Here is a 14,818-nt window from a genome sequence, read left to right on the forward strand (position 1 = left end):
AAATTCATTGCAACCACCTCATAAATGTTATACTCCAAGCAAATATCCCTCCTTAGAGACTCAATCTCTTGGGAATGCATTTATTCAAAATCCCAGCATGGGGATCCCAGTGCACAGGTCTCTAAGATGCTGATCCTATAAAGTTTCTATAAACTGTGACCTCAATACTAATAGTTACTCTTAAAAATTATTCCCTTTGTCAAAACACGGTGAACTCGAGTCTTACCAGGTGAGGCATTTCAGTCAGCAGAGTAACTCTGGATAGCACCAAGCACTCCAACTACAGTGCTCCACCAGAACTAAGAAGGTTTCCTTTATAATCTGACTCAGCTATTCCCTCAGGTCTGCTGGCTCAGACCATGACCCTGACACAAATGTGCCCTGTATTTTCATCAAAAATAAAACAGAAAACAAGGCACCTACACTTCCAAAGTGGTCTATGTTGATATCATCATGCCTTTGAAATAGTATCCATGCTGACGTTAAAGAAAGTAATGTACTTTTATAAAAATAAAAATTGCTAAATAAACCCAAGTAATAAAAAATAAATAATTTATTTAAATAAATTAGCAAAATTCTTGATACTTCATAGAATAATTTTGCATTTCTATTTTTCTTCCTTACCCTTCTCTCTTCATTCAGGTTAAAATTCATGCAAAGGGTACAGACCAACTTGAAAATTAATGTGTAACTTTGCACACATTATTTTATCTAGAAGTAAATATTTAGATTGATTAGATTTCTACAGCTCACTCAAATCCAAGCCTCATTACAGAAATAAGAATGACTGAATGTGCTGTTGCTTTCAAATTTATTTCCTATCCAAGATCCTAACACAACAACCTCTTTTTTTTTAAATTCTCATAAGATTAACTGACCAAACATAAAAACATGACTGACCAAATGTAAAAATCCTAACAGCCCTCTTCAACTCTGTCAAAATCTGAATGTTTTGGTGTTGCAGACACAGGCATGCTCCAAGACTGTATCAGTTGGTCTCCCCAAGTGTCTTGGTTCTAATGAAGCTTGGCTCTGTGCTCTTGCTAAGGGCTGAAATGTGCTGAAATGGCATATGAGCCTCCAATGGCTTCTCACACACATGAACCAGTGGGATTTCCTCTTTGCGGTGACAGGCACACACGTAACTTTTTCTATTTTATGCTGAATGCCTTTATGCATCAAATGTTGAGCAGATATACCACTCACACACAGTCATGGAGTCTCCATAAGGTATACAAAAACATATTAGCTGGAAAATAGCAGCACATCCCCTTGCAGTTATGTTACAGTCCTGTTGAAGAGTAGGGAGAAATAAGATATATATTTATATATACAATTATATTCTCTACAGTTGTTTTAGAATGACAAGCTGAGGTTATTTTGACAAGGTGAGCAATTAAATGTACCATGATTTCCTAGGATTTAAAGTGATTTGTGCCAGTCGAATTATCCGTGTTCTTACTCATTGTCTATTCACTTATGTAGTTCCCTGATGTGCTCTCCAAAAGTAGTTTAGTTAGTTTCCAAGTCATTCAACATATTTTACTTTTAAGCAGCCTTGTGCTAAAAAGCTTCCACTGTTGTCATTCTGAATCTTTATTGGTATTGGAACTGTCAGGCAAAAATTGAATTCTCCTGCTGTTCTGAGCAGCATGAGAATGAAGATGACAAAAGACCTGTGTTAATGTTAATCATAGATGAGAAATACAATGGCATTTTTCAAAAACTTAGGGCTCTGCTTCAACAGGCACTGGCTCCTTATTTCTCTCTTCTAGTCTATTAATTTTAAAAAAGAATAACTGCAAATAAAAAAGTAACAACAAAGAAAAACAATTAGCCAAATGCACCGAATCTGGAAAATTCTCCCTGCATGTGTTTCCCATTGGATTTTTGATTGCTGTTGTTTCCAATCATTAGATTGTTTTCAGTATGTTCTATAACTCAGTATTAAACTTTAAGTAACTTGTGATCATTCACTTCCTTCTCCCCATAGCATTCTTCCAAGATTATTCCCTACTCAGACAGGGCACTGAAGAACAGAGGTCTAAGGTGCCTGGGAGCATGATTAACATCCTCCATAATTTAGATATTGACTCTGTAGCTGAGGCTACAGTGAAACTCACTCAGATCCATTTGATGGTTCCCACAGAGCATTTCTGACCATTAATCTCACCAAGTGTCTCCCTTAGAGTGTGATGAAAACGAGGTAAGAGAGCCTACTCTCACGTAGACATCTACACTCTAGATATAAAATCTTAAAAAGAAAAACTGCCCCACTCTGAAGGATTTAGACAGAATTCAGTTATATCTGAATGGTAAATCTTGAGGAGTAATTCCAGCTATGATGCTGCCAGCCTTGCAGGTTCCAAAAAACAAAATTAGTAATGTGCCTGGTAGTGTGGTCTCTATACACACACTCCCAGGAAACTCTACAAAGGCACATCTTTCACAAACCCATTTCAAGCTGTCTCCATTCCAGCAGTCAAGCCATCATATTAGTGAGGTTTTCTGTATAAGGCAAAAAAGGCACATCCCTCAAAGTCGAGTATGGCGCCATTTTGATGTGTCTCCAGACACTTCCAAGCAGAGTTAGCTCTCACAGCCAACTCTAAGCAGAGCAGTATCTCTATACTGCCTGTGACCACCTGGCTCTGCCTCCACTCTCTGAGTGTCTTGGCACAGTTGGTGCTGACAGATTATGCCCATTATGCACCATTACTATTTGTCTCCTTTCAAAATGTTCCGCTGAGAGTTTAGCCAAAGACAAGGTAGCAGCCTCAATGCTCCTTAGATTTCCTACTATGCAGAAAATTTGCTTTTCTTATCAAATCCACAGTTATTTGAGAGTCTCAGCTTAATATTTCAAAGTTCTGTTAGAGTAGCAGAAACACAGAATCTTTAAATTCAAGAGCTTTTTCTATGTCCTGAAGTACTTCTGAGTATTAAGACACCACTGCATGCTCTTAGGTATTTCTGTCAAAGCACATACAAAGCTCCATTCTTCTTCTTTTCAGAAGCAATGACAGTCATCAATTGTCCTTATTCTTCCAACACACCCATGAGATAAAAAAATACAATGTTTTCTTTATTTTTTCCCATGGAACTCAGACTCTGTAAATACAGGTCAGGACCTTTCATTTTCTATGACTGAAATACCCTCATACCTTTCATGATTGAAGCTTAAGCAAAATAATGTCCAGCACTGCAGCATTACATCTTGCTGCCTCGCAAAATTCCTACTTTGCTTCAGTTTCCAAAAGATCCAAACAATGTACTGGAGCAGGTAGGCACCTGCTGCCAGGATCCTACCATGACATTTAGACAGGAAGAGACACCACCTACACCAGTCAAAAAAGGAACCTGCTGAGTGTTCCTGTAAATTCATCAGGATGCCCAGTGTAGAAGGGCATTTACACCACTTACATTCATTTAATTGTGGGGATGCCAGAATTGAAAATGGCTGTTGATTCCCTCTGCATGAACTTTGGACAGAGGCAGAGAGCATGCAGGGTTTCCTCTCCATTCCTAACTAATGCACCAAGGAACATTTGCTACTAACCTGCTTATGGTGAGGTCATACTCTTGGAAGAAGTCGCAAATTATTTTGTGCTCTTGACCATCTTTTTCCTTGCCTTGCAGCTTTTTTCCTCCTTTGGCCTCCACTCCTGCTATCTTTCTTGAAAGAGATGACAGCCCTCTCTGCCTCCGTCTTGGTCCTGCCAGTCATAATATTCTGTCAACTCTTTGCTGAAGCTTTTATACCCCATGGAAATTCACACTTCCCCAGTTGATCCTGAATGCAAAAAACCCCACAACTCACGGCAATTAGCAATGTCAGTTAGCTGTCACTTTTTTTTTGGCCTAAACATTGCGGGGGCTCAACCATTTTACCAGTTCTAGGAAGGATTTTGAACAAGTAATTTTCTTTCTCTTTGAATATCTATTTTCTTGAGACTTTGTTGTAACATCAAATTAATTTGCAATTAATAAATGAACCACATTTTTGGTACCAAATGTGATTTTCTTGCCAATGGAAACATGCTTTGGGGGAGACGTAGCAAGGTCAATGCAGCAGACAATAACCACTAACTCTCATTAAACACATAGTACAACCTATGTCAAAAGATTCAACGATTATCATTTTGGGTCCCTAATAATGTACACAACTGGTAAGACTGAATACCTCAGCTGCTTTTTTCCTTAAAACACTATTTCTCAGATTTAAACCAGTAAGACTACACTCCAGTGTCATCTCCTATGCACTGTTTCAACATCTCTGCCCTTCCTCAGGTATATAAAAAGTAATGGAAGACCACACTTGGATGAGGAAGACACACAACAATGATTAAATTTTCACTTGCAAAGCACAGACCAGTGACAGCATCCTCTAACCCTACTCCAAAGCACATGAAGTAAAAGCTACTACTTCTATTTATTTTGATCTTACATTTCTTAGGAGTCTTTGAACTAGAGATTTTAAACATGGCATTCTTTTAAAGACAAAGTACACATCCCCTGGTATGAAGTCATCAAGCTTTCTTCTTCACTTAGTACCCAGGCCAATCTGTTTTATAAATTAAGTTTATGAATAAAGCTGACTACTGTTTCTCAGTAGATCTCTGCTGATCAGGTGAACACAATTTCAACTGAGTCAGAAATAGTCAGGAATTTGTCTCAAACACAGCAATTAGGTTGAAATGAATGTGTTTTTTTAAAAGTCAAAATTTCTGCTATGTGGTGTTATGATCCAAATATTAAGGTTCTTTAGAAATACCTCTGCCTCTGAATTATGGTGCAAATGGGACCATAGTATTAGTTTGACTCATAAATGAGTCAATAGTATGGGTTTTATTTGATAGCAAATATGGGAGAGAGAAAAGAGGGAGAAAAGGAGAAGTAGGAAAAGAGGTGGGGGGGACAGAAAGAGGGGGACAGAGACAGAATAAAGAAAATATAACTATCCATGGATCCCAACAATGTTGCATTGATCCTCTCCAGCTGGTCTTCTCAGTGATGATGGTCCCCCCAGAAGCATAGAATCCCATGGGTTAATATACCCTCAGGCCAGGGGCAATGTCCAGGCATGTCCCCCCGGGGGAGGGGCCGTCTCTTGCAGCAGACTCTGGATCTGTTGCATCACATGCAGTCCTGTCGTGTAAGGCCTCTGGGGAGTGCTCTGGGGAGTCTGTGATGGAATGTGACTCCCCCTCAGCTGCCTCTCACGTGAAAGTCCCATGGGTGTGGCCTGTGAAAGTCCCATGGATGTGGCTTGTGGGGTTGGGGGTTCCACAGCTGCGCTGGTTTGTGTAATGGAGGATGGGTTTTTATTGCATCTCACCAGAGGTTATACCACATCCCCAAACCTCATCCTCCCCCCCTCAGCAGAGGAGAAAGTCTGTGTAAACCTGGCTTCTGCAAGCTGTGCTCTCCCCTCACTCCAAACTCAGCCAGAGATGATGCTCAGTGCACCTGGTGGCTTTGGCCTTTGTGTATGCACACCTTTCCCTCAGCCTGAGGTGACTGAACAATAGGTTTCCCTTTATCTAATCTCAGCAGTTTGACTTCCAGTCCGAAGTCCCAGTCAGACATCTTCAAGGGAGGTTTCTTTGATTGTAGCTTCTCTATACAGTTTTTGTTATAATGACCCAAACTTATATCAATGTTTGAGGCATGAACTATTTCAGTCTCTGATATGTGGTTTCCGAACCAAAGTTTTGAAACTTGCTTTGAAGCTTGTTGAAGCTTAAGTAAAATGAAGATTAAAATGAAACTCCATGCAGAATATAAGATTATTTGGTTTTGGCCACACAAAATGCATAACCAAACAATATTTTAGATAAAATGAATGGGTTGGGTATTTTAATTGACCACTAGTTTTGGTGGTCCAATGCACTTTAACACAGAAAATAACAGTTAAAGAGAAAATTAATCCAAAATCCTCAGTACATTATTTCACTTTTTTTTTTTAAAGGAGCAATTTCTGCTTGCATCTAGAGAATGAAAAAGAGTCTTTGGAAAAACACACAGTAAACACTTTTGAAATTGAGTCATTCTAGCATTACGGTAATGAAAAAACAAGTTGGTGGCTTCAACCCTTGTGAAAGGATGTGAAAACAAACCAGTACAGCATATGCGGGTTATTTATTTATCTACATACAATGTAATTGTATCTACATACAGTGTATGTATTTATCTACATACAATGTATGTAGATAAATAATCTAGTAAATGGAGCAGTTCTAATTTGATTCAAGCATGGAAATGCTTTTCATACTCACAGACCTAAGTCTCAAACACAAAGCCACAATCCTAAAAAGGAAAATCTAACTATAAAATATACAAAACATAATTACTTGGTCATTCAACGGTATTTTATTTGTGTGCATAAAGTATGGAAAAATGAAGAGTCACTTGTAACAGACATTGAACACTTGTAATGAAGAACATTGGACTGAAAGGTGTTTTGTGAAAGGAAGGTTTGCAGCACAGAGTTGTTCTTTTGTTTTGAGCATATGATCTTTATTTCGACTATTACATAAGAATAACTTTATAGAATAAGATTTCTGAGTTGAATTTTTTCTTTCCTCCAACATCTGTTCCAAGTTTTGATGTTCATACTTTAGCTCCCACACACTTCACGGGACAAAGAATTATTTATGTACAATACTCTGAAAGGCACCTCAATCAACATGACACCTTTACATTTATTTGTAAGATATCATTGCACAAATTGAAGTGAGAGTGGAGAGTATAGAGAATAATAATTATAAAAGAGGAAAAATAAAGAGTCTGGCATATGAAAGTTTCTTCATTACTCCTTAGTGTATTTATAGTCAACCAATTTCCTCTCACATTTGCCAGCTCTGTAAAATAAGACCTGTACATGTTCCCAGAGTCTGTTTGTAAGATATACAATTCCAAGTAGCCATGCTTAAAGGAATTTTACAAACTATTTTATAATGTCGCATGGTAATTTCCCTGTGCGGGGAGTCACTGGACACATAAACTGTTTCTTTGCCAGAACAATATTTCTAGTTGTTGATAATGATGACTTTGACTAGCTTCTAGGCAAAGCTGCCACCTGGTTACATCCATGTTCAGTTCCTTTGCCAGTGATCTCTCCAAGTCACAGGGTTCACAGATGAAAATCTCAAGTGTCCTGCACAAAACCCCAAGAGATATCTCTTCCCCCACAGTCAATATTACACCATGCATACATACACTTACATACAGCTTTGCAAAACTTTACCAGCCAGCTTTACCCGTAGGAAAGTAATTTCACCCCTTTTGCAGACAAGGGGTTCGTTTGCCTGGGAACTCTGCTGTTTCTGGAAGATGCCTGTGAATTCCATGCTGATGAGGCTCGATGGAAGTAGAGTTTTGCACCAGCAACACCCATGCCCAAGACAGAAGCAGTGACTTTCATGGGCAGCAGCAGGCAGCTTTTCGTTCACAGGAGCATAGTCCCTGTCTCAATATCTCACTGGTTCCATTTCAGCAGATCTGAAATCTTTATGACAAGTTCCTCTCATCATCCTCCTTTCTTAGCTTTTAGGGAAGAAAGAAATGAAGGAAAAGAAAGCCCAGAGGAAGAATTTACACCAGGATATCACTTCTCTTGCTGCACCATACTACCAGTGTTATCATGGCACATGTCAACATGACTGGGATCAAGATCAGTGTTATGAGAATTTCATCCGGTGGATCTTCCCAGTGAACCTTTTCTGAAGTACAGTTTGAAAAGAATTGTTTATGAATTCCAGTGATAAAACCTTCTGCAAGAGGGTTTGGCCAAAAGCAACTTGCATTGTTGGCTTCACGTTCTGTGCACTGGGTAAAGTTGTCATAATACCTGGGAGAAGAAGAAAATTAAGAGAAGTTTAAATGGAATGTATACGCATATTACACTTAAGAGAAAGGTATGGAGTGTGCCATATGACATCTCTAAGAGTGTGTTTGTCATGCAGATACTCTGCTGAAGGACCCCTCATGGAAGCTGTGAGTACCTAATAACTACAAATCACTACACAGTGAGACAAAGACCTGACTCACAGGTACTAATGCAACTGAGAGATCTTATGTGAAATTCTGAGATCTTGGATGGACAATGGCCAAACCCTTGTCTTTTGGACCTCCTAATGCCACTTAAGTAGAATTCCCTCACTAGAGATATCTACAGATTCTTTAAAAAACATGCACACATATGCACCAAGAACCAGACATTTTGAACAAAATATGGACAATTCGCGCCTCAACTGCCACTGGACATGATGTTGTGGTGAAAATTAGGATGTGACACTACATGCAGTAGGACTAAACCGTAACACGCAGTACTGTGTAAAAATTTTGATTCTGTTGCGTCCTCAAGTAGTGAAAAAATAACTGGAAAATAAACGCACAGAAAGTTAGCTTTTGACAAAATTTCTCTTCTTTCCATCTCCAGCCGGTGCCCAGAAGGGAAAAAATAAATAAATAATGTCTAATTACATGTTTGACATGCTTATGAAAGGCTGGGAACTCCTTGTAATACCTAACACTTGATTTCAATGTTGCATGTGCTGAAATTTATCTGTACAGGAATAACTTCTATTTAAAGAATTGGCTACCTCTCAGGGAAAAAAAGGAAACAATAAGCCTAAATGACTAATCACATGGGTTTTGTGGTGTTATTATAAGCCAAAGAAATTCAGGAAGTGGATGGATATGGGGGAGGAGATCGGAAATTAGGAAGGTGAACAGTGTCTGGTCAGTGCATGAACAGGGCAAGAAATAAGGAAGTTGAATTATTGTCTGTTGCATTTCTTTTAGTCCTGTGTGACTCAATAAACTCACTTCAAAGGGGAATTAAAAACAGAAAGGAGAGAGCAAGAAACCACATGACACCTCCAGAGACAGCATCCTGTATTATTATTAAAGCATCTGAAGACCATAATCTCCCTTACAGTCCAATAAATATGGTAACTCCCGACAAATGACACGTTCTGACATTAAGTCCTACAGGATACTAATATTTATTCAATCCTTTGCTGTGAAGTAGAGGAGGGAGGTCATTCAGTGTTTGGGCCAAGAATGAAGTCTATTGTCTGGTGTGTCAGGGGAAATATCTCTTTGGTCATGCTACAAGCACACAGGTTGTGAACACAGACTGAGCATCTAAATTTTCAGGGCTGTGTTCACAGAGTAAGAAAAAGCCCCACAGAAATGCCCTTCTGCAAGTTCCTTGCAGTTCTCATTCTCAAGGAGTTTGAGCCAATACTGCTTCATTCATCAGCAAATATACCGGACAAAATAACAAAGCCAAACTGTGGCCTGAAGATGCATATATGCACAATGTATGTATATTTTAAGCAAAGTGACTGGAAAGGAAGTTTTTGTGACATCAGCAGCCACAGGAAAACAGGAAATAAGCTAAAAATAAAATACAAATATCAGCTGTTTGCTATTTTAATAGTGTAATTCTTCTCCGTGACCTGGTGGCACCTATTCTTTATGTCCTGGGACTAAATTAGAAGCTGGAGATGTCTATCCGAATGTGGGAGAGACAGTCCCAGAGGACCTGAGCAGTAACACATCTAAAGGCAGCACTACAAGGTTCGGCAGGCTACAATGCATAGATGGAGGAGCATCCAGCTGCCCAGACAGTTCAGTGCACATGGCACAGACACCAGGCAAAGCTCCAGATTTCTGGACTCTGCTCCAGCCTGCTCTGGGGCCATGTTCTCATGGGTACCCTTGTGCCATCTGTGGCTGCTGTTACAGCTACCTCAGTAAGTAAACCAAGAAATCCAGTTGATTTCAGCATAAAAATACCCTAAAATCAAAGATTTGATGATACAATTTTTTTTATTATTATTTTTTTCCTTGGTGTTTAAAATCCTATAGAAAATTCACTACTGTACGAAGAATTCTGTAGCTTTTTTTTCCTTAAATGTTAGATGGCATAAACAAAAATATTTTCCCACTGATATTTGATTTCAAATACAACACAACTAGAAAAAGCTTGTTAAGTGTTGCCAAAAGGCCAGATAAAAATAACTTTGGAGATACATTGTATTTGAAATACTGAATCCCTAGGAGCCAAAGTAGAATAAAAATGTTATCTTGATAGTTGGAATTCCTTACAATTTTCCCTTAAAACCCTTTCTCATGAAAATGAAGAAAAAGGAAAAAAAGCTACCTGCACTATAACTCTTTGTTCACGCAATTGTGAGAATGTAGATAAAGGAAAATCTCAACTATCAGAGAATTGCATGTTTGCCAGTAAAGCTGAATTCACTTAAGTATTTATGTAGTTTTAATAATTTAGAGTTTATGCAATTCAACAGAAAGTTCATGAAAAAAAAACAGATCCTCTTCATGTCACTGTAGAACACCTGCCTCATAAGGGAGCAACTGCAGCCTCATTACTACAGGATGGGTGTTTTGTAGTTGGTCAATTGGTTTGCAAGCTATTAGGCTTTTTTAATAGGGAGATGGGGTTAATAGCTGACTAATTCCAGTTCAATTCTCCTATGCTCAATTCTTTTATGCCTTACATAATCCTCTTTATTCAAATGGTAAAGGCTGGAGTAGGAAACCTTTTCATTCTGTTAAATAAAATGGCTATCACAAAGATGTCCTGGCCATTGACTGGAGATACTTCAAGAGAAGTGCATTGAAGTTAGACAGCTTGTGAAAGGAAAGAACAAAAAATTAAAGTTTCTACTTATTCCCAGAAAAAGTAATTGGAGAGCACATTGGAGCTAAAGCTCCTTCACATCTTGGATTATAAGAAGGTATGGGAATGTTCTTATTCTTTGTGTTGAGTCGCATTTTCATCTCTTTCAGGCTAGCTACAAGGAACCTAGGTAGTACTCAGGAAAGGGATATTCACTGGGAGCCAGTGAAGCTTTTCAAGCTTTCAAGCTTTGTGACAAGTGGGCCAAAGAATCACTGAGCTTCAACTCAGCTAAGTAGTCCAATACAAAAAACCCCAAAATCTAAGCATAGTCTGTGCAGCAAAATTCATATAAAAATGTGCTTTACCCTGATATGCTCAGGACAACTGTATTTTCTATTGAGGAACCAACTCCTTGGTCATACCACACATTATTGAAAATACTTTGAGAAAACAAGAAACAATTCCTTTCAGAGCAATCTCTGAGCTGTAACACAATTGTCAGAAAAACAATTTTCAGTATTCTAGACCAATATTTCATTTTCAGAGCACACACACTTTTTCTCCTGTACTTTATATTTCCACTAAACCAGATAATAACAACCACGTGGCTGGTTTTTTTTGTTATGACTGTGGAAAATTTTATTTTGGGAGTATTTTACCAATGAGAAAACATATTTTATGTATTATCTATAACCAAGAACCTGGACAACAGGCAGTTATTACGGAGAATGGTAGTGGACATATTTGCCTTAATGGGACAGTGTTTCATGGAGTGTCCACTCAAACTAGTTAAATAGACAGCTCTGTTTATTACATCTCATCCATCTCATGGTACACTGTTGCCTCTCACTCAGGGCACTTCTCCATCTAAGTGGGGGCTTGAATCTCGTCCACGGTTTCCCGCATCCAGGGAAAAATGTGGTAAATTCTTGCTCTTTCTTCCTCATCATCCCTGCACAGGAAAACTGCAGAAATGAGTGGTTTACAAAAACACAAAACCCACAACTCCTTCCTTCAAATTTTCATGAGACCAAGAAAACAAATAGATAGTTTAATTAAGAGGTTTAACAAATAAACATTTTCCAAAGCAAAATTGTTATTTGAAAGAATCCCAAACAATTTTCAAACAGCCAAATACCATATATAGCCTACTTAACACAAACATTTGAGGGCATTTTCTGAATGCAGGCAGTAGACTCACTGTCAGTGCCAATACGAGAACTTTTCCACCTCACCAGCACTCATGGATAGACCACCATGCAGAGACACTCAGCACACAAGCAGTCAGGAATGTTTTGCAATTCCTTAATAGGGAGGGCCAGGAATTAAAAAATCAAAACACCACACTTTCACTACCCCATTTTAAATAAATCAGTTTCATGATTACTGATATAATTATAGAAGTGTGGTGCAAGATACACATAATGCACTGCGAGTAATTTTTGTTATTTTGAGTTCACTAAGTACTCAGATAATGCAGTGAAAATCCTCTCTAGCATAATTGAACGATCTAGAGGCACTCCAAGTCATGTGGTGCATTTTAATAAATATGCTTTAAAACTATTTGCTTTCCCCCAGATGGTTTGACCAAAAATTTCTTTGTACACAGTCATATATTAAATTGAATTATCATCCTTGTTACCTCTACCCAGTCTGGAATGCAAAATGCTGAAATAATAATAATATTAACAAGAAATATCATATGATAAGAAAGCCTTTTCTTACAGCATTTCTAGATGAAGTGGAGGCAGGAAGTACCAAACAACCTCACAAAAATAAAAAGCCTGTTTTTATGTGAGATGCAGCCAGACTGTATGGAACTTTAGGTTGTAACTGTCTGGATGAACTTCAAATAAGAATCCAAACCTTAAGATGATAATTTCCTGAGGTTTCACCATCATGTTAAAAGGATAGTTTTAGTTTTATAGTGAGTTATGAGCATACAAATATGGTGGAATATTTCTGAGATTTTCTCACTCAGCAACTCTCCAAACAGATTTGTGTCTGTATCTCACCATTCCTTTAATCACATATCTTCTGCCAAGGTAAGTATTCTCAGTCACATTTTTACCATCCTCATCAGATCAGATCTACTGTTGTGCAGCTCCAATAAAGAATTCAGCCTGAAGAAAATAAATAATGGATATTGTGACAAATTTACTCACTTGGGTTGAAGATAATAAACAGATTCTGGTATCCTTTTAAGTAATTACAGATCTCTACCTTTACTTTCACATCAACAGCTGTCTGGAAAATGCAAAATGGTTGAATAAACCTAACTGAAAACCCTAAAATGCGCAACTATTAGTAAATAGTTGTTATTTCTCTAAAGATACAGCCAGAAAATGTAAATATAAAGAGCAACTGTAGATGTAGGCAGTTATTTTATAAGTCTAATATCCATCTCTAATGAACAACAGAAACCACTACAGTAAGCAAATGTAGAACAAGGAGATAAGTGTAGCCTGACAAGTGGTACTATGTTATTAAGATCAAATATTTAGTAGCATCAGAATTTTACCAAGCCAGAAATTTCAGCTGGAAAGCAGGCTTTGCCTTCCACCACTCCTGACCTATATTTTAATGATTACTTAATTGTAAACTAGGCCTGTTTTTGGAGAACACCAGGGGAAGTAGTCTCTGAAGCCATCACTACATCATGGCTACAGAAGCCAATCCCGTAACTCCCTTAAATGAGACAAAAATCAAAAGAGTAAGTGAAAGCAAATCCTAATCCCACAAACACTTAAGCATACATATCCAACTTCTCATAAGCACAGTATCTCATAAGTGGCCATTAGTGAAGATCTGTGGAAGAAGGCATTCTTCATATCATTAACAGAATCATTACATACCTACCCCTTACAGTCAAACACATCAGGCTTGTGATTCTCTCAGGGAAACACAAATTTTAAAACCTCTTACTTATGCATCAAGTTTCAAAGTTTGTCAAGTTGATCAGCTAGTGAAAGCCCTTCATCTTCTCGGGTTTCTCACAAAAAGAGACAGCATGTTTCTGGGGGCAAGCATTGAAACACATCACACGTTTTTGTGCACATCAATAGTTGAAATGTTACAACAAAAATTTTACACCTTGCACTAGAACATGTGCAGAGAAGAAGGAAGCATTCCAAAATTCAGATCCAAATGATAAAACCATCTTTTTATTTACAGTAAACACTTCTCAGTGCTGAAAATAACAGATGCACACTCTCTACTACCTCACCTGCTTTTTCTCTATTATAGTCAGTTATTTCTCTATTCAGTTCAGATTACTTCACAACAAGACGGCAAAGGCAATACCTGACTAAGATCTGAATTTTTTTCTTTCCCATCAGCTGTGCATCTCCCCTTAGTGTCATTAAGAAAACCATTAGCATTTTCTGGCACATATCCTCCTTCAAAGGCCTAGCATGACAGAGATGAGAGCCCTGAAAAGTCAATAATATAATTTGAAAGTGCATTCCTACTATTTATCGTCATGTTAGATTTCAAATCAAACTTCTGCATGCTTAGAAATTATGTTGGCTTTACAGTCAGTGGAAACACTGGAATAACTGTAGGGCATGATGTACAAGACAGCTTCCCTCAAGCTTCCCCTGCCAAGGAAGGGCGTCCAGGACAACTAGTAGCTTGGACATAAGAGTCCCACACCTGCTCTGCCTAGCAAAAAAAACCCTCACACAAAAAAAGCAAGATAGTCGACAATTACACTCAAATCTGCCTCTGTTAGTGACGGAGAGACATGCAAGCAGTACACTAGTATCTTTTTCAGCTCAACTCCTTCCCAAAAGCATTTCCACATGAGCCACCATGGATTTGCATAATTTTCACTCCAGTCAGCCTGAGTGCAAATGCTCTTAGTACATGCAGGCATTCAGGTCAGCCACTGGCACCAGTCAAGTCTTGAGGTGGCTCTACTTTCTCCCAAACACATCAACTTGTAAAGTTCATTCAGCTTGTAAAGTTTGCTACAAATAACAGGTTATTTGTCTCCACTTTCCTCAGAATGTTCCAACTCCATGATAAAACCATCATTCCACCACTGCTTCCCAAACTACATGCTCAGCCAGCTTCAGTCTAATTATCCAACACTTTGGGAGGAGCCAGAGTCAGGAGGGTCTGTAGTTACTATTAATAGTCCAGAGCTGCTCTGAG

At 38.4% G+C, this 14,818-nt stretch overlaps 1 protein-coding gene across 3 annotated transcripts in view; it reads right to left on the bottom strand.

Moving 5' to 3' along the window:
• Positions 1-6,354: 6,354 nt before the first annotated feature.
• RAMP3 (receptor activity modifying protein 3) overlaps positions 6,355-14,818 on the bottom strand; it is a 48,528-nt gene continuing 40,064 nt past the window's right edge. For all 3 annotated transcript variants that reach the window (XM_085051679.1, XM_085051678.1, XM_085051680.1), the window contains one exon: positions 6,355-7,852. In XM_085051679.1, coding sequence (XP_084907805.1) covers positions 7,597-7,852 — 256 coding nt within the window. In that variant the 3' untranslated portion in view covers positions 6,355-7,596. The remainder of the gene's footprint in view (positions 7,853-14,818) is intronic.

This window comes from Lichenostomus cassidix, chromosome 2 (assembly GCF_008360975.1).
Source record: "Lichenostomus cassidix isolate B80296 chromosome 2, HeHo_3.0, whole genome shotgun sequence".
In the NCBI taxonomy this organism is placed as follows: Eukaryota; Metazoa; Chordata; class Aves; order Passeriformes; family Meliphagidae; genus Lichenostomus; species Lichenostomus cassidix.